Source organism: Nilaparvata lugens, chromosome 2 (assembly GCF_014356525.2).
Source record: "Nilaparvata lugens isolate BPH chromosome 2, ASM1435652v1, whole genome shotgun sequence".
Lineage (NCBI taxonomy): Eukaryota > Metazoa > Arthropoda > Insecta > Hemiptera > Delphacidae > Nilaparvata > Nilaparvata lugens.
In genome coordinates, this window is record NC_052505.1 from 69856380 (window position 1) to 69883015 (window position 26636).

At 35.5% G+C, this 26636-nt stretch overlaps 1 protein-coding gene across 2 annotated transcripts; it reads left to right on the forward strand.

Moving 5' to 3' along the window:
- Window positions 1-54: 54 nt before the first annotated feature.
- On the forward strand, window positions 55-24529 carry LOC111043674 (peroxiredoxin). 2 transcript variants are annotated; one of them, XM_039421573.1, is made up of 6 exons: window positions 55-1599; window positions 9940-10089; window positions 11850-11967; window positions 16246-16485; window positions 18729-18907; window positions 23206-24529. In XM_039421573.1, exons 1-5 carry the CDS (start codon window positions 1272-1274, stop codon window positions 18898-18900), a joined length of 1008 nt encoding a protein of 335 aa, XP_039277507.1. In that variant the 5' UTR covers window positions 55-1271; the 3' UTR covers window positions 18901-18907; window positions 23206-24529. The 2 variants fall into 2 exon arrangements, with proteins under 2 accessions (XP_039277507.1, XP_039277505.1); XM_039421571.1 differs by lacking the exon at window positions 55-1599 and adding an exon at window positions 6040-6701.
- Window positions 24530-26636: the final 2107 nt, after the last annotated feature.

Genomic DNA, 26636 nt, shown 5'->3' on the forward strand with positions numbered 1-26636 from the left:
TCACTAATCCAAAACTAGACTGACGTATGCAAACAGTCCTATGAAATATTCCTCTAAATAACCAGCCTTTATGTTTTATTTTGAGCTGGGTTCGATGCTCATGGTATCATCATCATCATCATCAGTTGAGCCATAGAAAAAAGATGGCTTAAGAGTATTTCCATGGTATAGGGCGTTTATGTTCCAAATTCCACTGTTATGTTAAGCCGATATTGTCGATTATTACTGTCTTGGCTAAGGTAGAGTGTATAAACGGCACATTATGAGAGACAACCAGCGTCACTTAGCTTTACGTGAAAGATCTACCTGGAATATTGGCTTGTCATAGCAGTGAAATTTGTGATATCTTCCTATGCTATTTCTCTGGTTGAGCTTAGTCTGAACTTGTGCTTCTTCTCATAGAATTTCTACTACATCCCTCAATACAGGATTCAATTTATTAGATATGGATAGTTTATTAAAATCAATTCACAATATATACAGCAGCCTACTTGATGTTCCTTTATTCTTTTATTAACAATAATGAATTACAAAATTCGGGACGAACCAACAGACATTCGCCCAAAACTGTTTCAATCAATAATTTTACCGGGTGATCAAAAAGTGTCTCCGCAGTAGCTGCGTGGTGGTGTATTGTGTTCTGTTTAGAACCCCCTTTGACAAATTACTCTCCCTAAACAAGGAAGGCTTTTTCAACGTTTACTGTAATGAATGTACACGTAAGTTTAATAAATTAAAATCCAGTTGTTATAAATAGCCTACTTGTGATTGAGTTGTTTTTGTATGTATTTCACTGCGGAGGTACTCTTCGATCAACCTGTATATAAGCAGTCTAGAGGTTATGTTCATGATGTGCTCAATCTAATTCACACATAACTTCAAGTAAAAAATGACTTCAATTGGAATTTTGAATCCTGGAGTTAATGTGAATGTGGAGTTAATCTGATTCACTCCTAATTTCAAGTCCAAAATAATTATAAAGTGGAATTGTTGAGCAAATGGGAGTACAGTAGAAGATTTGTTTTGTGGCAAGCAATGTAGGTGTTTTGCGATGTGGTAGAGATAGCAGGGGCGACGAAGTGAAGACGGTGGTGGACGTGGACGGGGTGGTGACGTCACCGCAGCAACAGGTGGCCCAACAGGTGGCGCTGAGCAGCGAGGAGCAGGCGGCGCATCATGCACATCATGCACAGCAGCACCAGCAGCTGATTGTGTGCAACGCGGCAGCCTTGCTGCAGTCGGCGCCTCATTCGGACGACGACGGCGACCCGATGCTGGTGAAGAAGCGGCGCGTGCTGCCCTTCAAGCCGAAGCGCTTCCGGCCCGAGTGGATGATGTACGACATGTTCAAGGACTGGCTGCGACCGCACCCCAACCCAGAGAACGCCATGTGCGCCGCCTGCGACAGCGTTATCAAGGCCGGCAAGAGCGAGCTCGAGAAGCACGCTGCCGGCAAGAAGCACCTCAAGAACTTGTCCGTCTACCGCAAGGAGATCGGTCTACCCGACGACGACGTCATTGTCATTGGCGGTGCCCCCACCCACGAGATGGACGAGAGTGTCGGCTCGGGCACTACCTTTATGCAGACCTCTTCCAACGGTGCGTACCAGCTAACCTAACCTAGCGCACAACACAACGAGACACTACCCTTCTATTCCACTCTTCTCCTTCTATTAAAGGGAAAGAGAGGCCCCCTTAAGCCGCCCTCCTATGCACCAATGAAGGCAGTAATTCTATACTAGTCACTCGTGATTATTCGTCTCGCAAAAATCATATTTGTTAGCTTGTTCTCATAATTTATGCGCCTCAAGTTGGCCCCATAATAACAAATCAAGTAAAGGAAAAGAAAGGTCCTAACGCCGCTCTCCTAGGCAACAATGAAGGCAGTTGTTCTATGCTATTTAAATTGTTCTTAAAATTTCTCTACTTCGCCCTCTAACAAAAAACATATCTTCCGGCTTGTTCTTGAAATGTATTAGTTCATTACAGGGTAAAATTTAGAGAAGACCAGCTGCGCCTCAGCTTTTCCCTCATAAAAAACACGATGTTCTATTTTATGAAATTCCAAGCAGGATAATATATTTCAGATAAAAACCACAATAGGTAGAGTCTCCTTTGAAATATGCCGCCATCTTTTGAATATCCGCCGGCATTTTGATGATTGGTTCTTATAATAATAATAAAAATAAAATAATAAAAATGGTTTGATGATATTTTATATATACAGGGTGAGTGAGAAGTCTGAGAACGGCTTAATATCTCTTACACGAAGGTATTTGATGGTGGGTGTGATTGGGGATCCTACTCAAATTAAAAATACTACCTACTTTACTATGACTTTAAAAATCTGGTCCGCCATCTTGGATCCGCCATATTCAATGAAACTTCTTTTTTTTAAATAGGAAGGTGGTCATGCGATACATGATTTCGATACGAAATTTCAAGAAAAAAAGAGTGGCGAAAACCGCATATCGATATCTCAAACCGATTAGAATATATTCACATTATTAATAAATACTATTCAAAGCAGAAATGAGAGAAAAAAGTCCGAGAACGGCTTAATATCTCATAAAAAAAGTTATTCCATGGTGGGTGTGATAAGAAATCCTAATTAATTTGAAAATACTACTTTACTATGACTAGAAATCTGGTCCGCCATATTGAATGCAACTCTATTTTTTAAAATAGGAAGGTGGTCATGCGATACTTGATTTCGATAAGGAATTTCAAGGAAAAATGAATGGCGAAAACCGCACATCGATACCTCAAACCGTTTAGAAGATATTCACATTACCTTTTGCGCTCGTTAATTTTAACATGAATGTGACCCAACAGCTCTCCTGTCCAGTCACACTGGACAACACCATTTTCCCCATCCACTCGTAATTTAATCCATTACAATCGACACCTCAACTCTCCTAAAATTCTGATGCGCTCTCATATCCAGTAGTGCTGGACAACTGCGTAGTTTGATATTTTGCTCTGTATTATATCACATAATATGTATACTGTGATTTATCGTCTCTAATTTGTCTGTAAAGAGCTGCAGTCTGTCAGTGATATATGAAACTATTATAAGTAAGCATTGTGGGTATAATTTATTTATACGTGGATAAAATAACAAATCATATAAATATGATTGGGAAGGAACAACAGGCTTGGCCCAAAACTAGTCCATTCCCAAATTTTGATTACATGTCCAAAAAATAATGCGTTGATTTCTCACTATCTAGTAATAGCATGGAAGTAAGAAAACCATGGAACTGAAGTCCAGAATAGTGATTGCAGCAGAAACGGACCGGTAGGCGTGGCTACTACTCTAACATCGGCTAACTCCGTTAACAATCGGTTGTTCCAATCAACCTTTCCCTATAGCAAGGTCCACTTTATAATGGCAGTGGATAAAGATAGGAGAATAGCGATGCCGATTCTCTGCATTAATTAATTATATTTCTACACCGTCAAAATCATAATTGGCATCGTTGTGGACCTAGAAAATGGTAGTACCACCGGCTTTGTCGAATGATAGACAAGGATAGCAAAACCAAAGTTGAAAAAATACTGTCATTACAACGTGGACCTCACTATAGTGATCTCATACCACTGGTGGGCGGGGCCTATCGTCTACTTTTGAGCTCAGTTTGCCAAGCTGCTGCAGGCTGCCACTTCAGTTCCAGGTTTTCTTACTTCCATAAGTAATAGATATTGTTAACCTAGAAGCTGGGTGAGTTGAAGTGATGGTTTGTTTTTATAGATTTTTTAATTTTTGACTTTAATTTTCGTTATGGCTGACCAAGAATTAAATCCTCAAGAAATAAGGAGTGCCTTGGAAGAAGAAACATCAGAGTTTGAATTATCGGACAGTGATAGTGATGAAGAATATACTACTGAGGACAGTGACAGTAACTCTGAGGATAATAATGTATTAATTTTTAAATTATTAAAAAATACAAAGAGAAAGAAAACATGTGACTTGACTGTTATTGAAAAAATATTACAAAATGAAACGAGGCCTCCAAAAACTTTAAAGTTCAAATACTGTCTTTTCAGCTATGAGAGGACTTGTTTGCAAAATTAAATCCGAGCTGTAGAGGCATCATGGGTGGATCTTATGACGAGTGGGAGATGGATACAGCCTTGTCCAGCAGAACTGGACAGGAGAGCTGAGCGGAGTGCAGACACTAAACAAATTCGAGCTTACAAGTGAATCGGCTATGTCCTGTGACACTGGCCAGGAGAGCGCAAAGGGTTAACCAATACTACTTATGTATTTCATTTCTGATTTGCATGGTATCCTATTATATTAAGCAAGCAATTTCTGTATATATTTTTATATCTGGTTATCTGGCTATTTATATGGTTATTTATATCCAAATGATCTCGAAAACAGCTCTACGATTTTCACGAAATTTGGAACATAGTAGGTTTTGATATAAAAATTCCATTGTACTAGGTCTCATCCCTGGGAAAACTCGCTGAAGGACATGAAAAGGATAATTCATCCTTGGAAAAACAGATGATAATTTCGTCGTCGTAGAAGATGCGTTTGCCTGTGTGGGTGATCAGCTGTGCAATCAATCAGCTTACCGTATCTCGCGAGAAATCTAGAAATTTTAATAGACTAGATCAAAATAATCTAATTTGTTGACATGACATGGTACATCATAATATTCAAAGCTAATCATGATTTTACAGTTTTAAGTGATTGGTGAGTGTTATTTTGTTATTAAATTTGAGAGAATTACAGCATTTAATTTGGATTTTCGTTTAATAATAATTATTATAAAATTTGGTTTGTAAACAATCTAATTGGATTTCTATTTTCAAATGTTTGGACTGAAAATTGAACCTGAATTATAGTTTATGGAACATAACCTACTTTTTTGCAATATTTATAATGTATAAATCAAAATTCGGGGAAGGAAGAGTTTTGGGCTGTGCCTGTTAGTCCCTTCCCAATCATTTTAAAGAATTGTGTTCTGTTTATCAATAAATGAATAACGAGCAAAGCTCGGTGCCCCGATATTTGATAAATAATGTGAATATCTTCGAAATGGTTTGAGATATCGATGTGCGGTTTTCGCCATTCATTTTTCCTTGAAATTCCTTATCGAAATCATGTATCGCATGACCACATTCCTATTTTAAAAAAAATAGAGTTGGATTCAAGATGGCGGACCAGATTTCTAAAGTCAAAGTAAAGTAATATTTTCAAATTGAGTAGGATTTCTTATCACACCCACCTTGGAATCACAGTTTTTATGAGATATAAAGCCGTTCTCGGAATTTTTTCTCTCCTTCCTGCTTTGAATAGTATTTATTAATTATGTGAATATCTTCGAATCGGCTTGAGATGTCGATATGAGGTTTTTGCCACTCTTTTTTTCTTGAAATTTCGTATCGAAATCATGTATCGCATGACCACCTACCTATTTATAAAGATGAAGTTTCATTGAATATGGCGGATCAGATTTTTAAAGTCATAGTAAAGTAGGTAGTATTTTTAATTCGAGTAGGATCCCCAATCACACCCACAGTCAAATTACCTTTGTGTATGAGATATTAAGCTGTTCTCGGACTTTTCACCCACTCTGTATATCAGAATTCAACCGAATTATACATGATGCTACATCATCCACATTAACCCCTATGAACTAATCTTTTCTTTTATAGATTTCGCGTTCATACTCAACGATAATGATTGAAATTTCCTGCTTGCTCTCCTTTCAAAGATAGGTATCAAATAAATTTTGAGCTGCACAAATGGAAAGTTTGAATGGAAATGGAAGAATCATTTTTTCTGTCAAGTAACTGAACAACTGGTTTTTATCGATTATTGTTTCAGCATATTTTGGGATTTACAATGTTCTACCTCTATTCTTGATTATTGCAAGTATAATGTTACTGACGATTGATGATACCATCAGCTTTGCAGAACTGTTCAAAATGATTATTTTTAGAATTTTATTTATTGTCAAAACATGTTGATTGTAGATATTTTTCAAGATTCCGCTTGATCTCTTGTAGATGATTGTATGTGTACTGTGTCTGATTTAGCAAGAAGGAGAAATTTGTGTTGGTGAAGTGTGATGAGGCTGGTGGCGAACAAATGCAGGCTCCTTGTTATAGAGATAGCATGAACGAACAAGTGATAACAAACGAGTTGATTTCTCCGGACATTCTGCCGGATAACTCGCACCTAGACTTGAAAGATGCGGTGCAATGGACACGCAGCCAGCAGCAGGCGCCGCCCCAGGGGGTGGCCATGGACACGGGGGTGGTGGCTGAGGCGGCGCAGAGTCCAGTGCAGGCGGAACGCTACTTCAGCTCGCGCAAACAACAGAAGTACCGCAAGGCGTGGGAAGATCTGCCCGAATTCGCGCTCTGGCTGGAGGGAGTCGACAACAACTTCTACAAGGCCCGGTGCAAGATGTGCGCCAAGACCATTCTGGCCGATCTGAGTGTGCTGCGTCTGCACGCACAGGGTAGGCGACACAATCAGCTGTGCGATGACTTCAACAAAGCCAAGGCGGCGCTACAGTCGATGGCAGTCGCCCCCGGCTCCACCGCCCCCACCACCAAGGCCCCCGTCATCATGTCCTCCATCAGAAAGATTGTGCTGCCTTCGGGCGCTACCACCTCCGCCGCCCCCCGCCGTCTCGATGCCGGCGACTCCTCGACCGACCTGACACAGCTCACAGGTGGGGCTCCCTTCACCCTTACCCAAAATTCGAGTGGCAGTCGTTTGAGAAAATCAATCCAATATTTCCCTCTTTTCCATTTTCTTCAACTCATTTAGACTTTACACTTTCAGGTGATGAAGTAATCAAGTGAAGGTGATCTACTCTTCGTTGAAAAAGATGTACTCCAATTCTAAAATCAAAACACTTTATTTGTAAAAAAACATAATACATGTTGTAACAATGTCAAGAAATAATTATTTTTAAAATCCAAATAGAAAAAAGGCTTTAACTGAATACAGGCATTCCCTAATAAGTAAATCCTTTAAAAAGGTTTTGTAATTTATGCCTTCCATATAGGCTATCTTACATTTCTAGATAAAGCATTGAACAGTTTTACATAGGCTACATGTATTTTGCCAGTTCTGCTGTGAACCTGAGTGCTGACAATCGCTGACATTGACCAATTTTCAAATTATCTCCATTCCTTCTCCTATATCTATAATCATTCATCAGAATTCAACTCATACTCCTCATATTCATCAGAGTAGGCCTATTCTCTGATCACATATTTGATTTTGTTCATTCAAGACTTCTTTGTATATTCCCAATTGTACTGAAAGAATTTTGAACGACTTGCTTTTGATTGTAAAACTTTTCTAATAATAGCTTTGCAAGAATTTAATACCTTATGGTAGGTGTAATTTTGAATAGTTTCTTTGTGAAAAAATCGGCGGGGCTGTATAAAAGATAATACCAATCTACTCTGACTTGTTTGGATCATATCAAACTTTTACGGAGCAAACCCCATTTCTTACGAATGCTCAAAGAACTATGTTGTTGAATTATATTATACATCTATGAGCAATGGCTCATTTGGCTCAAGCTTCGTCATTTTTATATTACAAGCTTAAAGTTATATTCCACCTCATATTTGAGTTCCAACTTTTTTGCATTTTTCCAAAAACATTAAATTTATCAAAGTTGTCTAATGAAAAGTGGCTTTTAGTATATAATGTGGAAGCTAGTCAACGTTTCAATACTTTTTCAAATTTATTCTATTTAAATTACATATGTAACTCAATTTATTCAAAATAATGTATTTTGTTAGATAATATTAAAATATTCGTCCTCCCTCACAAAATGTATCATGGTTTAGTCTGTCAAACTGTTTATGTTTGAACATTTATTTCTACAGAACTCTCCGTCTTACTGTGTTCACGAAATATCTAATACATTCATGAATTTTCAAGCTTCAATATGCTCCGAGAAATCGTAACTGCTTGCATAAAAAAGGAGAATTCTTCAACGTTCACAATGTCAAATCAGTATCAGTGGTAGAGTGGACATTACTGTCCAAACTTCGCCACGTCATCGAATAAAAAAGTCATTCTATTCTATTATCATAGCATAATTTCAAATTCATTAATTTAAAAAAATACATTAATCCTTTTGTTTCATAGTTCAAGAAGGGTGCAGCAAATTTTTAATGACTGTAGAGATTCTTCCCAGCATCCTATTCTTTGTTCTCCTTTCAAAAATAGCTTGCCTCATAGAGCAATTGCTTGAATTGTAATAATTTCAAGTAACATCTATTTTAGAGAGAGTGTGAATCTTGAAAGAAACCTTATAAGGAAAAGCGTAGTGGATTGATTGATCATCGTAATTGAAGTTCTGCAAATCTGATGGTTTAAAGTAATAAATCGATCTTTGAAAAGTGTTTAATAATTCATTTTGTTTATTTTTGCTCGCAAAAATCAGTTGGTTATTTGGTAGGAAATTGGGAATTTTATAGGTTTAATGTAGGTTGGCGGAAACTGTTCTCTCAGCACCCATTTTTCCATTATCCAGTATAATTTTCGACTTGTGTTGTGCGTTCTTAACAGTAGCTTTATTGATATTTTTTTGGAATTTCTGTTTCTCAAGCGGCTGTCATTCATTACTCTTGACTGTTCTAATACAATTAGTTTTCCAGGTACCGTATTGACTTCTAAATTGAGAAAAAAAATATTTTATTGTATTTATTCAATGAAACTATTAATAGTTAGAATATTGTCCAAGGGGTGTTCGATAAATTTACATAGTAGCATTCCGTGTATCAATTATTGTTCTTTATTCGTAGAACTATTTTTATACAATTGAAACTCTTATTTAGAAAGTATAGCTGCTGGAAGAGGAATGACAATGAATGAAGTAAAGAGAATGGCACAGAATCGTATAAAGTTTAGAGAATGGTTGAAGGAACCCAACGCTTAACGGCAAAAGGGTATGATAAAGAAGAAACTCTAATTATCATTATTATTTTTGAGAAAAAATATGACTAATCTATAAGATGTTGTCAATATTATGTCAACTCTTACAATAGTTTTACAATATTCCTTCTTCTAAGATAGTTTGATACAATAATTTTCATACGAAATAATTATTCAAGAATATTTGAATTTTCGCATCAAATTTAAATTTCTCTATCTTAGCAATGGATCTTGTTTTCAAGTGTTTACTATTTGCTTCTATCAAGATAATTCTCATATCATTATAAACGTTATCGCACTAAAACAGGATAGTTTTGCTCCATGAAAATTAATTAATAATTAGACTCAAAAAGAGGAAGCACAAACATAATTTTAATTGGTGTTTGGAACTCATTGGAACTATTTTTTTCTCTGTGGACTGTATTGCTTCATGTGGACTAATAAAAAATATAATAAAATTTTTATTCGAAAATCATTTCTAAATTGTATAAATTTTGAATTACTTGATCCATTTCGAACTACTAAACTATATTCAATTCGGTTCGTCAAGTTTGGCAACAGTGATTTGTCAACAATGAATGAATAATGAATTTTATTTCCACAATAAAAAACAAAGAAATTTCACAAGTACTTTTTTGAAATTAACTGACCACTACATCAAGTAAGCGTGGCAAGTGTGTAATCAATCTATTTTTGTTCAAATGAACACAAAATGGTTCGAATCTAGTCAGTATAACTGTTCTTGACTCATGAATCTAAAGCATGCACCAGCCAGTGAGTAGATATTCTTTATTATTTTTCACAATAATTATATCAGTCGCCATTTCAGCGTTGAAAACTACATAAATTTTCTCATGAACAACTTTGCTACGTAAATATTGATAAAATAATAAGGTTGGAGAATTTGTTTCGTGGATTCATAAAAAAAGGGAAGGACATAGATAATTAAAATTGACTTGTTTTTACTATTTGAATTGGTAGCTTATTTAGAGGCGTATTGTTTGTAGAGCTGGGCCCGGAGGCGAATCCGACATTCAGCCTGGAGCCGACGGGTGCATTCGGGGTGGAAGGGGGAGTGCAGGTGCAGGCGTCCGCCGCCGCCCCCCGCCTGCCCAAGCCCCCCCAAGAGGCTACCGTCTACGTCTCCAAAGCTTTCGGTAATGATACAACACTATTACAAATTATATACCATCTGAAACATCAAACCAACTTGCAACCATTACTATCATACTAAATCATCTCCCTTGTCATAGATCTATAGTAGAATGCATAATTATGTATTCTTATCATCATGAGTTATATTTTTACGATTTATAGTCTGTGCAAACCTTAGTTTGCAACATTAAGTATAGCGCTGCCAGATTTTAAAGAAACCAGAGAGCTCGTGAAATAATTGTGTGAGAAAGAGCGAAAAAGAGAGTGTAGCCCTTTTTTATAGAATCAACATAAAAACGGCAACCGTGTGCTCCTATTGCTCTATTGAAATAACATTGGTCATACAGCTCTGTGCTTTAAACTAAGGTTTGCACGGACCATGTTCAACTATACTCCATACAAAATTACTTCAGACTTGGAGGAATTTGTGGCGCAGAGAAATGAAGGGAGATCAGCCAATTACAGTGATGGATAGAGTCATAGCTGGAAGCGCAGTCGTCGATTAGAGTCTGTCGAGTCTGTGATTGCAGAGAGGAAACTTCCTAAGTTTAACATGATAACTCGAATGCTCACTGGAAAATTAGAGAACGCTGGCCGGTACACAATGGCAATAAAGCCGCCGTTGTATCCCTGCCGCTGTATGCCTCCTCTGCTGCGCATGTCCATCCCAAGTAATGGAAGTAATTTTGTACAGAGTTTAATCAAAAGGCGTAATTTTAGTTTTACCATTACAGTTGTGTAGTGCTTGATGCTGGGGTATTTTTTCATAATGAAAATAAAAATACAAGTTGTCAACCACTATTGTTATACATTATAAAAAGTGGTTAACAACTTCTATTTGTGTTTTTCTCATTATTTCAAATCTCAATGAATCAAGGTAGTAGTTGATTGATTGTTTATTTGCAAGTTAACAGAGTTATGCTGATTTCAGACAGCTAGTTGGTAAGACCCAAAGAGACAGACATATACTCTTTCGCCAATCAATTATTCACCTCATTCAGTCATTCTAACTGAACTGGATGAAACTGCAATTCATATTCTACTAAAGGTTTTGTTTAAAGCTATACAAAAAATAAAATTGAATTAAAACTGGCGCTTACTGGAACATGATCTAGAAAAATCAGAATCAATAGCATTAGAGACAGTATGGTCTAATGTTTAACTACCTTACCAACATTTACAAATTCAAACTATGATTGAGTTTTGTTTTTCGTTTGAATGTAATATCTGTCTTAAATCTCGAATGAAATTCAGTTTCCAAACAATAGATGGTCAATCTCGATCTGCTCTGGGCTCTGGCTAACAATTTAAAGAAGAATACTTATCTACTGCGTATGTGAAGATATGAAATGTTTAATGTAAAACCAGGGTTGCAACTGTAAGTTGGTATGCATTGTTGGCAGGCCGCTCTTAGTATTGTTTTGGCCAGAGCTCAGCTCTTGATTGGCCAGCTATAGCAATATGCAACAATTCCTCCTAACTGCTTAGTTGGACATTGTGTGTCGATCAAGGTAAAAATGTCTAGAAATTTAATTTTTTCAGTTTAATTAATTTTTTTAAGATTTAGAATTCGATTGAATTTTTAATACATCTACTAAAAATCTTAAATAATATGCTGCTGAAATAACTTATCATAATAAATATTACAGTATTGATCAATATTTTTTCGTAAATGATAGTTTCTATCAAATTATTGAAATTAAACTATAAACGTTTTCAATTATTCATTTTGATTATAATTTGCGTTTAATGATACTTGCAGTTACAAAACCTGCTCCACCCTGGAAGGCGACTGCCATTGTCAACGGTCACGTGACCCGGCTTGAACTCAATGACTACAAGGGAAGATACGTTATATTGTTCTTCTATCCTCAAGATTTGTAAGTGGATTGCATTCGATTTTTTCTTTTGAGGTAACTTAAATAATTTATGAGTGAATTCAAATGGGTTATAATCGTGTTATCTAGTAATATAGGCTTAATACTTCGGAAAGATCTACCCTAGATATGGTTTTGTCCCTTGATGGTTTGCCAGCTCCTTTGTACTCGAAAAGAGTCTCTTATTGTGTGTGTCGTTTCAAAATACAGCTGCAGATATCACGAGTCAACGAGTTGATGGGCACCAATGTACCTAGAATACATTTTAGAATTTATTCTAATATGAATCATTGATGGCCGTTTTGGATAGTTAAGGATTTAAAACAAGACAGTTGAGCAAATTTAGTATAGATTGGTGTCTACTGTTACATCGTTATAACTACAGAACTATTGAAGTGATAACTTATAATATTATGTACCTGTATGACCAATGATAATCAACTATTTAAAATATTTAATTAACGGAACTCATCGTTGGCGAACAAACTATCCCTTGGTTAATGATATCAATTATTATTTACTGGCCTTTTCACACTAACCAATTCCTCAATACGGAGAGCTTCCTGTCCTGACGTGTTTGCCGTTGAGGAAACGGTAAGTGTGAAAAGGACAATTTTTTAGTATGAAAATGATTTTGTTTGTAACATGTATTTTTGTGAATATGTTATCTATCAATATTAAGTGTATCATCTCTTATATATTTTGTTTTGGTAAAATATGTGTTTTCATAAAACAGAAGAAGGTTAGAAAAATGTGAATCTCAGGGGGTGGCCACTAACGACAGGCCAAGTGTGTTGAACATGTATGAACCCACATGTTCGTCTTACATCTTGTGTCAACAGCGAAGGCTTCGAACGAAAAACAACTGTTTGACAGCAGCTCCTAACGTAGAATAAACAACCAATAAAACTAAATAAACCACTGGAAAATTACAAACTATTATCGATCTATCTATAATCTATATTATACTATAATAAAGGAAAGAATCGGGTTATACATGTAGGGGATAGGAAATTCACAAATGACGCATCATCATGTCTGAACTACCGAACAGATTAACTTGTAAGTTTGCATATAGGTTCTTAATTTACCGAGGATGGTTATAAGCACAGCCTACTATAGATAAAAGACTGGAACATGTTCAATATGGCAACGTGTGGTTCAGGCCGACTTTGCTTTATTTGATATGCATAGATTCATTACACCATTAGAAAAATTGTATTTTGTTGAATCATTTGTATTATTGTATATTGTGAAATCATTTGCATTTGTTAGTAGGGATAGTAAGTATTTGATTTATGTCAATAATGTAACCCACATGTTATAAACCCACAGAGATACGTAAAGATAGATTAAACTATTGCTATTGGATATCAATTCTTCTGTGATTTTTTGTATGCTATTATGCCTAGATATAATTGAGTTAATGGACAAAGTTGAATGAATTATCATTATTCCAGCAATTTATTCATCCAATAACATATTAATTCATTATTAATATGAATTATCACTTCTCTTTATAAGGCTACTTTGAAATTATTAAAACATAATATAAATCTCCAATACCGTACTCTTTGTATTTTTTTCTTCCAAAACACGACTAGTTCCAACTCATCTAAAGCCATTTTTCCTAAATAAAAAAAAATGAGTTGAAACAAGTCTTGTTTTAAAAGAAAAAAGAATAATAAAGGGTAGGGTACTTGATGTGTTTTAATATAAATTGATGGATATTATTACGAACAAAAACTAAATGGTAGTAGAATATATTCCCTTTGATAGATATTTTTGAACTATCGATTATAATTACGGTGTATAGTTAGTTATAGATGCACAAAAAGCGAATGCATTAAATTCAGAAGTTTCTTAAAAAGAAGACAATATATTATTCGACTTTCATATTTTTATTTTACATTTAGAAGGTACTATTCAATACTTTCATCTATTAATGAAATACATTTGATCGTTAAAATTGCTCGTAGGAAATACAGACACAGAAAGTAAGTACAGTGAAATATATTGCCAAGCTAGGCATTATACTTGAAACTCCTAGAGCTAAAGTTAAAATTAGTCTATCAGTTAATATTAGTCTATCAGTTAATATTATATATTTTTTTACTATCATTGAATTGAATTTCTCAGTATTGGTATTTGATAAAGGGCGTAAAGCTGGTAGTTAATCGGGAGTCTACCCAAGTGAATTCATTTTTCTCGGCCTGAAGATGAGCTTGACTGCGACGTTGCCTAGTTGTGCGCTCCAGCCTTTATCTAAAGTGAGCAATGTTATAAGTCTATTTTCAATTCTTCAAGATTCTATTACGTCTAGTTTTCTGTTCATCAAGATTTTAATTAGACTCTTGCGGAGCACGGGTTACCTGCTAATAATTTAATAAAGGAAAGACTCGTCTTAAGGCTGTGCAAATGCTAAAAATAAACTTTCTACTGGTTGTATTTTTCAAAGTTTTTCGATTTGGATATCATCAAGCTATCAATCAAAATGAAAAGTTTTCTCAGGAAAACATCTTTTTCCGATCATTACTTTTAAAGATATAAGCGCCTAAAGTTTAAATTTTTGTGACAGGAGATTTCAAATTCGGTATAGAGATAAGAGATAAATCCATGAGATTTAGGTGATAAATTCTTCATGGTATTGTTGATTGAATATAACAAAAATTTTCTGAAAATATCAATTTTTGAGAAAGTTATTCAATTTAATAAAAATGACCAAAAATGACTTTTAGTTTAGTTATCAACAATACCATGAAGAATCTATCCTCTAAATCTCATGGATTTATCTCTTACCGAATTTGAAATGTCCTGTCCCAAAAATTTAATCTTTTAGTGCTCATATCTCAAAAAGTATTGATCGGAAGAAAATGTTTTCTTGAGAAAACTTTTTCATTCTGATAGTTTGATAATATAAGTTACAAATCGAAAAACTTTGAAAAATATCACCAGTAGAAAGTTTATTTTTAGCCTTTGCACAGCCTTAAACATGTACTGGATAGGAAATACACGAATGACTCATCACGTCTGCACTAGTGAACTTGATTATCTGCAATTTTGCCTAAAATTTTTGCGTATTTTTAGTGCTATTGATCAATTAATCCTAATTCAATGATTAAAACAAATTTATTTTATTTGTGATTCAAAGTTTTTACGTAAGTATAAAAGCCCAACCAAACAGGGCTTTCTCCAAGTGACTCCGTAGCTTAGTTGGTAGCAAGCGCGGTTGATGATGAATCAAAGGTTGCAGTTTCGAGACAAATCAAACCCATTTTTTGCTGGAAAAGATTATTGACGAAATTTTAATCAATATTTTTTTTTGTTTCCTGGACATATGGATTATTTTCAACACCAATTTTTTCCCGGTGCAAAGCACGGGGTACCTTCTAGTTTAATAATATAACTTCAAATAGAGCAGCGAAAAAATAAGCAAGAAATTGAAAATACAAAGACCTATCCTTGAAAAATTTTGATCAAAACCTTTGGCGAGCATGTATGTACACACATGTTGAACACACTTGTGTTGTTGGCCAAGCGTGGATGCTGAATTGAATTGAATAGGTTGCCTTTATTTAAATCCTAGGATGTGAAGTTAGGATGCAGTCGGCCCTCTCTTAGGTTACAAACACACTGAAGGCGGAGCGGAGCGGAACGTGGCGTGGCGTGGTCAGAGCGTTCATGATGCACACAGGAAGCGTCTGAGCGTGAAGCGTCAAGGGCATAGAAAATGGCGTTGTCTTAAGTTTTTAAGGACATTGCTTTATGAGAATAAATACTTAAAGTATTGGATATTAGCTAAGCTAAGCCTGCTAGGTCATAGTGGGTTAATGGGATTAACTTAGATAGTAAACTATTTGGTGAATATAACCATCAGTTTCGTAGAAATATGAATGAAACGGATTAGAATACCTTACTTTTGATTTCAAAGTTCAGTAGATAAATTTACTCTTTTGAATCATCAAATAATACATATTACAGTGGAATTTGGGCAAACATTAGATATTCTTGTGTACTAGATGGTGGGAAAATTTAGTAGAACAAGTGCATAATGTAAAACAGTAGACCAGACTGGCACCCGCACTTAGACGCTCCAAAAAACAAACCAGCTTGTTCCAAAGTTTGACGCCACACTCCGCTCTGCTTCCAGTGTGTTGCAGCTCATTACTTGACATGACATTGTTCACGACGCTCATCAACGCCACGCTCCGCTCCGCTTTCAGTGTGTTTGTACCCTTACCCTTATCCCTCAAGAAATTATGGAATTAAATAATGTTGTAGTGCAGCAGTGTGCCCGACTGAGATCCTGGCGCTGTCGGACCGGGTGAGCGAGTTCCGGGCGCTGCAGACGGAGATCGTCGCCTGCTCAGTGGACTCCCACCTCACCCACCTCACCTGGTGTCGCATGGCGCGCAGTGACGGCGGCCTCGCCAACCCCAAGATACCCCTGCTCGCCGACCCAACGCACTCCATCTCGCGCGACTACGGCGTACTCATGCCCGATGTCGGACACTCACTCAGGTATACGACAATACAATAGACAATATGAAAATGAACTTTAATCTGCCTTTGAATAATAAAACAGTTGAAATAAAAACAATATAAAAAAATGTTAGTACAAGTCATTAACTTGAAAATGACCTATGGTCGAAACTAGTCGTTAAAATATTTTTAAGTTTTTAATTAAAGAGTACTAAAAGTTTTTATATTGTTTTTATTTCAATCAAGTAGCTCATATAAGTGAAATCATTTTATAAAACACTTGAATACAATCTTATCCATGGTTTCAGAATTATACTAGCAGCAATTTTTTAAAGACGCTGCCAGTTTAAATTTATTTCATGTATAGATTCTGTAATATAGAGGTAAGAGTTGCTCAATAAAATAAATTACAGTGATTATCTGTGGCCATTGCGGTACAACGATGAAAAATGTATTAGAAAATACTGTTCACAGAAAACAAAAGTTGGAAGTCAAAATTTAAGTTGATTGAGCAGAAAATTGAAAGTCAAATACAACAATAATTATTGAGAAGCATAGAAAAGGTCACAATACAATTTAGAAACCTCACAATATTCTAAAATATCCTTGAAGAGATTAAAATAAGATTTAGGGCCGTTTGCAAAGTGCATTGCTAAACTCGATTAAGTTAATCGCGTTTAAGTTATTCTGAAAGTTTAAACTTTAATCTGATTTCTCAGTGCATTTACTAATCCAGTTTTTGTTGAACTAGTTCAGCGTTAAGTTGGTAATGGAATGACATATTTTACAGTGTCAACAAGGCTGAATAGTTCTACAGGGTTTTTTTTATTTGTTTAGAATCTAGCAGTACATGCAGTATATTGAGGTTATATAGCTACTCATTCGTGGTTCAAGATACACAGAGCTGTATGCTTTACCGTAATGGGAGAGAAAAGCGATCGAGAGATTTCTCAAATGATGAAATACAATAATTACTATTTATTGATTATTATCAAAAAATATATTTTAGAATAATAATAAGAATGTAAGATAAGAAAAGTGATTCTGTTTCTCTTAAATCTCTCCCACGTTTATTAGAAAACTTTCGAAAGTAAAATATCTCAGTCATATTAAAAACATGTCTTCTGCTGAAAGAGTACTGTTCAAAGTTGTATTATTTGGCATCTGCTTTATTCAAGCAAAAACGTTCATAATCATGTGTTGCCGTATCAAATCTTTGCATATGTCAAGTAAATCCAAATTATCTGGTTTGAACCTCCTACTTTGGCAGTTTAAACTTTCCTAGAGTTCGAATGGCAGACAGAGTTTTTTAAACTGATACTGTGCAAACGGAATTTCAGTTTAAAAAAATACACATTTTTTAAAGTTTAAATATTGAAACTTTAGCCTGAACTTATAATGTGCAAACGGCCCTAAATGCAAATAGAACAGTACTCATCCATACAGTTGAACAAAGTCAGTCAGAATCACGTTATAAAGTCAGTGGAAAAGATAGGACCTTAAGGTCTCTTCACACACCGAGCTTAGCGTAGCTAGAAATAAGTGTATATACAGAGTGTTCTGAAAACAGGTGCCTTTAAGCCAGGGGGCGATTCCTCACATCATAAGAAGAAAAAAGTACTAATTAATATAGGTCCGAAAATGCTTGGTTACCAAGTTCTACAGAGTGAAAGATTTCGTCTGAATTTCAGTTCCCCTGCCCTACGGGTATTTGTTGGCTGTTAATTAAGATGTTAAATTCAGCGTACTTTATGTAAAATGAACTGAGAAATTGAAGAAATCCGTTTCCAGACCGTTAGCTACAGTATTTTTAAGATATGTGACGAAATATGCAAAACCTACTTAGACAAAATCTGTTAAGCTATCTCTATTTTTCATGGGTTTTGTATGTAATTAAGGATTAGTTTTTCAAGGTTGCGTTTGTCTATTATAGACTTATTCTACATTTTTCTCTTCGAAATTAAATTTTCTACAAGTTCTGTAAGAAAATATTTTGTGTTTATTGTACATTTTTATACATATATTCTATTTAAATAAACGATTTATTTAGTAATTTGTTAACCCTGCCTCGGTGACACCATGGAACAATGCAACAAACATTTACGATAATAAATTCTCCGTCAAAAAATTTGTCCGTCTATTGATAACTCTGACATTTACTATAAAGTTCCATAGATCTCGAATTGAAGATTCGATTCCAATGTGAGAAGAAAAATGTAATATTACACTTTGTATCAATGATTATTAGTACTATTATAGCGTTGATTTGTTTTGGTTTGCAGAGCTCACTTTATAATCGACCGACGCGGCACCATCCGGCACATGTGTGTGAACGACATGAGTGTGGGTCGCAGTGTGGACGAGCTGCTTCGAATGGTGCAGGCGCTGCAACACGTGGACGAACACGAGGCAGGCTGTCCCGCCGACTGGAAGCCAGGCCAGCCTTCTGTCTGAGACCCAGGTTAGCTACCCTGACGACAACTTATTTTTGTATCATTAGTCATTTTCCAGTGGTTTAGTTTTTGTTATTGGTGGTTTATTTACTTATGGCAGCCCTCTGAGTCCCACCCGCTTTAGGTTAGGTTTTTGTGTCTACCACTCTTTTTTGTTTATCTCTTCGCTACTCTATTTGAGGTCAACCCATTTTTGTATCATTAGTAAATATCCAGTGGTTTAGCTCTCGTTATTGGTGGTTTACTTTTTGTAAACTGTTGAAATCTTTCTACTGATATCTATATCTTTCGCCTATCACTTTGACATCAACCATCTACAAAATATTCGCATCAGTAATAAAAAACCGAGTAATAAGCAAGATCTACGAAAATCACCCCACAGATCAGGCTGGATTTAGACCTGGATACTCCACAGCTGACCAACTATAAGGCGCCAATCAACTCATCGATAAAAGCATAGAGTATAAGACTCCCCTATACCTTGGATTTGTGAACTTTCATAAAGCATTTGATAGTATCAACCACGGTCAAATGTGGAAGGCATTGAAAGAATCGGGCCGGCTATATTGAGATATTAAGAAGTTTTGTAAGGAAGATGAGGAACGGCGGAAGAAGCCTCCACCAAATATGTAAGGAGGATGTGCCTTCACCAATTATGTAAGCAGGGAAAGAACTATGATAACAAAAGAGAACAGAAATACTAGAACTATCTAATTGGTATCTTTCGGTTTACATGGTTGAAAATGATAAATATAAATGTTTCTCTATTCCAAAAAAGGTAAAATATAAATATATATACAAACACAATATTAAAATTGAATTTAATGAAGAAAGCAACTCGCTGCTGTTCAAGATGATTCAATTTTTGTGATTATGAAAATTAAGAACAATGATCTTATCTAGTAGTCACCTACCTTTTGAATATGGCTCCCCCTTTGACATCCACTGGTTTAATCGCGACTTTACAGTTAGTATTTTTAAAGAACAAAAATTAACTGAACCAATGAATAGGCTCAGAACCGTCTCCCTTAATAATACAATTATTTTTAAACTGCCCGATCTGTGACAGAATAACTGAATTATAAAACGAAACGAAGTCTAGCCTTTTTCACTGGATCAGCCGGACTTTACTCACAGTCCTAACGAATGAGCTCTGCCCCAAAAGCTAAATTTTGGATATTAATATAAACTCAGTCAATGTCAAACATGAAAGCCATTTCAAGTACATATTTTTATCTTTCGTTTGTTATTAAAAACAAAGAGAAGCTACGTTAATATTAACAACAAATAAAATAAACAATCTTTCTGTCGATGACAAATATTGTTCAAAGACAAAAACACTGTTCATTGAACTTTTTTAAGTTTAAAACTCTAAAATCCTGATCAATTATGTCCCATATGACCAGGTGACAGTTTGTACACAACAAATGAGGTCTATATCAAGCTTGAGCGAAAAGGAAGGATCATCATCAAGGTGGAAAGAAAACAGGGGTGCCCACTCTCGCCAATTATTTTTAATTGCTGTTTGGAATATGTTTTTAGAAGACTGAGTTGGGAAAACAGAGGATTATGCGTGAATGGATATCAGCTGTCAAACCTAAGATTCACAGATGACGTTATGTTGATTGGAAAAAAATGCTGAAGAGATGAGAGAAATGTTCAACGAACTCATAGATGCAAGTGAACGAATGGGTTTGAATCTGAATGCAAATAAGACAAGAGTTATGACCAACTCCAGCAAGAAGAGGATTGAGGTCACTGTTGGGTCGATAGGCTATGTGGATGAATATGAGTACCTGGGTCAACTTCTATCTATTGAGAATCGATCAGGGAAGGAGATAAAGCAGAGAATAAACAAGGGATGGAAGAAGTATTGGATCCTAAGGGAAATATTCAAAGGAGACTTCTCGAATGAATTAAAAGCGAAAGCCCTCAGAAAATGTGTCTATCCATCACTGTTGTAGGGGGCCCAAACTTGGACACTGACAGCTGAACTTGACAGAAGATTAGAGACAACTCAGACAAAAATGTCAAGATGTATACTTGGGCTTCGACTGCAACAGAGAGTTAGAAACACGGAAATTTTGAAAATGATTAATGTAAAGTATCTGCAACAGGAAGCTCATCTAATCAAGTGGAGATGGGCCGGTCACGTGGCAAGGATGGAAGCTGACAGGTGGGCGAAGACATGCACGGAATGGATACCACGGGACAGGACCAGAGGAAGGGGACGCCCGCCCAGCACTCGGGTGGAGGGAGATTTGTGGCTGACCGAAGCTAGAGACAGGGGAAGATGGGCAAAAATTATTGACAGGCTGAATTGAATAGGGAAAATTTTTATAATTTAAATTAATGTGAAATTGTATTTGTTGCCAACCACATATAGACCTCATAAGAGAGGCTTTTGTTCTTTCAAGGATGTAAATAAAGCTATTATTATGTACTTTCAGGTCAGGTGTACTCAAAGAATTTCCGTCTGACAGACAAATTTCTCAAGACCCACAAAACAATTTTACATGTAAAAAGAAACGGCCACTCATTCAATAGGCAATCAAATTTTCACAATTATCATACAATAAAATGAAAATGTTTCCATTATATTGGAGTATAGAAGAGAAAAAATGAACGAATTTCAGCATATAATTATGGCAATCAAATTTATGAGGTACTTACCGAACAGCATCAGAAACAGGCAAAATCGAGCTGAAAAAGTACCTAATAGAGTTGTAAACTTTTGAAGAACTTATTCGGGAAAACTAGGAGTTCCCCGGAATAATTTTTCTCTACAGCTTTGAGGTTCGAACCCACTAGAACGTATCATACCATGACCGTGCCCGTATGCAAAACCGTACCCACGACACATGCAAAAAAATATTCTTTGCATCATTTGATATGTAATACACCCATTAGACCGTTCCGTCACCGGCCAAGCACGGAGCGTGCCATGCACGTCCAGGTCAACATTTGTCGGCCAGTATATTTTGTCTGTGACGGAACGCTCCTTGCATGGCACGTGACGCCTGCAAACCCCGTTGTAACCGCGCATGCACCGCGTTGGTAACCAGTTCACCGCTACATTCTCTTGCTAACTGACGCGTTCCCAACAACTTCTGACCGGGCATCATACGCGTATCATACGCGTATCATACGCGTATCATACGCGTACCATACGCGTAATGTACTGGCATAGAACGCTGTTGATCCGTTGTAGTGGGCATAGTTGTTATTTTACGTGCCTGGCATGGTCTGACACGGTCCGTGTCTGGTACGTTCTAGTGGGTTCGAACCTTTAGGCTATATGAGTTCTCGGCGCGAATTCGAATCTGAAATGTGCTGACACACCAGAGGGCGGGTTCACTCTCTGAAAAACAAAACTAATTTTGAAACTATCAATTTTTCCATTTTATCTCGATCAAATCGGTTTTTCGAGAGAAAGCATTCGTTACAAAATTGAAGCCAATAAAACAGATTTTAAATAAAGGTATTTTCCAAAATTCTGCAAAACTACCACTTCTACCCTTTACAAATTGAAGTATCATTGAGTAATGATGGAAAATCACATATCATGTGAAAGTACAATCAATTCTGAACAAGAATCATTGAGAATTTAGAAATTTAGAATTACTTCTTTATTTGTAGATATTTAGTATAGTGGGAGGGGGAATTACTCGTAAAAATATGCGCGGCCTCGCAATTTATTGGCTTCAATTTTGTATGGAATACTTTCTTTCTTAAATCCTGAGGTTTTCGACATAGAATGGAAAAATTTATGAAATTTTCAAAATTTGAGGGTTTTTTTTGGGGGGGGGGATTCTTAGGGGTGATGCCGCCGCCCTATGTCGTGTCAGCAAATTTCAGATTTCTAAAAGTACCGTACTGATATGAATATCAACAATTCTATTCTAACAATACATCATTTCACAAATAAGTGTCATGGAAAATCATTAAATCAAATCAAATAGTTTTATTATTAATTTGTTCTTGAGTGAGCAAAAATAGAAGTTGCTATCCTAATCAGATACATAATACATTCTTGATCAACAGAACAAATTATCAAAACACGAACATTACAAAAAATCCTGCTACGATAATATAATAACAATATTCAAAATTAACATTAGAAAATCATTAAAATTATTGTTTAAAAGTACTGATATGAATTGCTGATAGAAAACTTTTCCATCAATTCCTGTTCAAGAACATCACTCATATTCTGATGCAGTATTGTCATTTTCATGTAAAACTTTCATCAATATGACAAGAATGTCAATGGTCGTTGTTAATGTGTTTTTTAAATTGATTTCAGATTCCTAATCAGCATATTTTTTATTGGAATATCGCATCGAACAAAGTGAAAATTAATTCAGCAATATCAGCAGTCTCCTCATATATAATATTGTTCCTTCAATCATGGGTGGAAAGATGTGTTAACTTTTGATTTATTTGTGATCATTATAAATGACATTTGTACTTTTATAGTAGTTTTAAGAAAGAATGATAGTATGAGACTATGAAATTCAGAGATATTCTCCTGTATGGGAAGAATATGAATGAAATAAATTTAGATGATAGTTATTTGAAGAAATAATGATGGAATATCTAATTCATTGTATTGAAGCTTGTGTCTGTCTTCTTTTATGACTATCAAAGTAGGTTTCTAAGAAATATTTCAGCATGTAACTTTGCTTAGGAATTTTAAGATTACTTGAGTCAGATACTGTGTAGGTTTTAAACAATTTACGAATAGTACAATAACATACTCAGTATGTTTCGTTTTTACGAATATTCCAAAATGCTATTGATTGGTGTGAATACTTTTGAGATTACAGAAATTGACTACATGACCAAATAGCTGGGAAAATTCGATCTTAATAATGACGTTTCAGAGGATTTGAAAAATCAACCATATTTGTAACAAAAACCAAAATGAAAGAAAACTTTCTATAAAGAACCGCACACCATTTTCATAGCGTAACACCATAATTTGACAGAGTGTTTGTCCTCGCAGATAGAGCTATCTAATCGCTGTTCTCCCGTTGGAAGGGTGTCTGCTTAAGGCTAGCTCCGATAATAGATAGTTATTAGCTTAACACATTTTTTAGGGAATTTTTTTGCAGAGAGGGTAGACAGCCCCGCATGCGGTTCTGGAGTTAAAGCTATGAAATAACCTTGTATGTCAATGATGTATAGGATCACTGTAGCTTCTTACTTACTATTCTAGTAAAGATCCATGAAATTTGAAATGTTCAAAGTTTTTCTTTCGACGAGTTTATGTTGTAAAAATTAATTTATGTCTGGTTAATCTTATCGTTATTTAAAAATTCTATGTGAAAAAGAATAGTTAGGACAAGTGAATAAAATGAATTTAGTTAATAATAAAGTTTTATCTATTGAAATGTAACTTTATTGAACGATTTAATGTATTTAATATATAAGGTAGTATTATAATAAGTTCTTTTTAAACTTGAAAATTGTGTTTTACTTTCTTACAATTCTCCCTCTGATGAAATGATAAATGATACTTTTGGACATTGTATTCAATTTGCATAAGGCATTGGATCTATTTTGTGTTCGGTACAGTAGCAGCTTGTTACCAATTAAAATCGATTTTCCTAAGGTATAATACTAAATATTGCTTCTTTCATGTACCACACTACTCTATGTTTTTTTAGGTACAGTACTATTATTACCTGGACCATTCAAATCGAAGTATTCTGTTGAATAAAACAACACCTGCTGTTGATATTAACTTACTGTCAATATTCATAGTTTGTTTATTATACAAATAAAAATGAAGGCAACAGCTTAATTATTTTTCTTTCACCCGGATAGTTTGACAGTGGATTTCACGGGGAATCCTATTGGCATTGAAAAAACTAATTCGATGTAGCTTCAAAATTTTAGTCCGTCATTTTGAATCAAACTTTTTTTAACGGAAAGGTGTAAATAGTGGTGTCCACGTTATAATGGCAGTGGAGAATGATTGAATAACAGCGTTGCCGATTCTCTGCCTAGCCACTGTCTTTTAATTTCTATAAAGGATAGCTCATACCAGAAATCTGATATACCTAGGCCTAATATTAACGTTTCGTGTTTGTTTAAAATAATCAATTAGGTCTATATTTTATTCATCAAGAAATAAATATATTATTCAATGATTGAACAATAAAGTTACATAATTGAAATTGAATATTTTGTTAATTATATCTCTACATTGTTGAAATATGGCAATCTGGCAACGATGTGAGCTAGAAAAGGATAGTGTTACGGTATCTGCTTTGTTGAATGAAACCCAAGGGTAGTAACACCAATAGTCAGATACTGTTATTATAACGTGGACCTCACTATTCGCTGTGAGCAGGATGATGGAGGGGACATCAAAAACGTTTCAAGTGCCCAAGGCAAATTTACTTTTTCCTCCACCTCCTGTCTAAAGTGCTTACTTTACTCCCTGGAACATAATACTAAAGTGTCACTTTTTCGCTCTCGGGAGGAAAAACCAGGAAAACTCCCTAGAGCCTAAAAGTAACTCTATTTAAATAACATGGGAAGCATCTCTATTTTAAAAACTTACATTTGAAATAGGTTAGAAGGTCTAAGCTCAGATGAGGAAGCATATAGAGTAGTCATTAAACCAACTAAATTCAATACCTCAACCAGACATTTGATCAATAAATGAAATTTATTTTTCTATGCTAAAATTATTATAAACTTCATATCACTATACTAAAAAAATGTATAGAAATTATTTTATTCCATGTTATTCAAAATACAAGCCAACAAATATTCCTCATTAACTAATCAAATTTGAAACGGGAACTTCATCATAGTTGTAGTTGTGGCGGCCATTGTTGTTACAACTTTTGCCGACAGATAGCGCATAGCACTGTCGGCGGAGAACTATGATTACAAGCCAGCCCAGCTGTTTACTTTTTAGATTATGTTGTAACACATTGTTTGGTCACGTACGTTTTTAAAAATTATTTTATTTGCAGTTTTTATAAAAATGTAGGTGGTGGGAAAATGTTGTGTATATCACGAGTGAAAAATGTTTTTTCTCCCTCAGGGAAATTGTTGCCCTCGGTTTCACCTCGGGCTTCAAACTTTTCCCTCGGGGAGAAAAAACAGTACTTTTCACTCTAGATATACAAATAACTATTAGTTTAATTCGTCAAGTAGGCCACAAGGATCGGCAACGTTTTTCTCCTATCTTTCTCCACTGCCATTATAACGAGGACCTCACTATAGTAGTTTTGCACCAGTCACGTGATGGAAGAATTGGAACTGCGGAACAATTTACTGTACACAGAACTTACACAATGTTGACGACCCATATGCAGATAGCTCGGGTCACATATAACCGCACCGAGCCCGTGCCGAGGTACGGCCGAGCTACGTCCGCGACACGGTGATGATGGTAGGAGAACACACATATCCGTGCGACAGTCGAGCGGCAGCAGTGTCTCAGTTCTGTAGTGCTACTGTGGTCTGATTTCTGAATGTGTTAAGCTATTGTTAATAATATAACACTATTAAAACTTGTTGCATCCGATTCAAATTTATATTTTTTAATTTTAAACTAAAGTGAGGTCCACGTTATAATGACAGTATTTGATCAACTTCGGTTTTGCTATCCTTGTCTATCATTCGACAAAGCCGGTGGTACTATCCTTTTCTATAGTGAGGTCCACGTTATAATGACAGTGGATAAAGATAGAAGAATAACGATGCCGATTC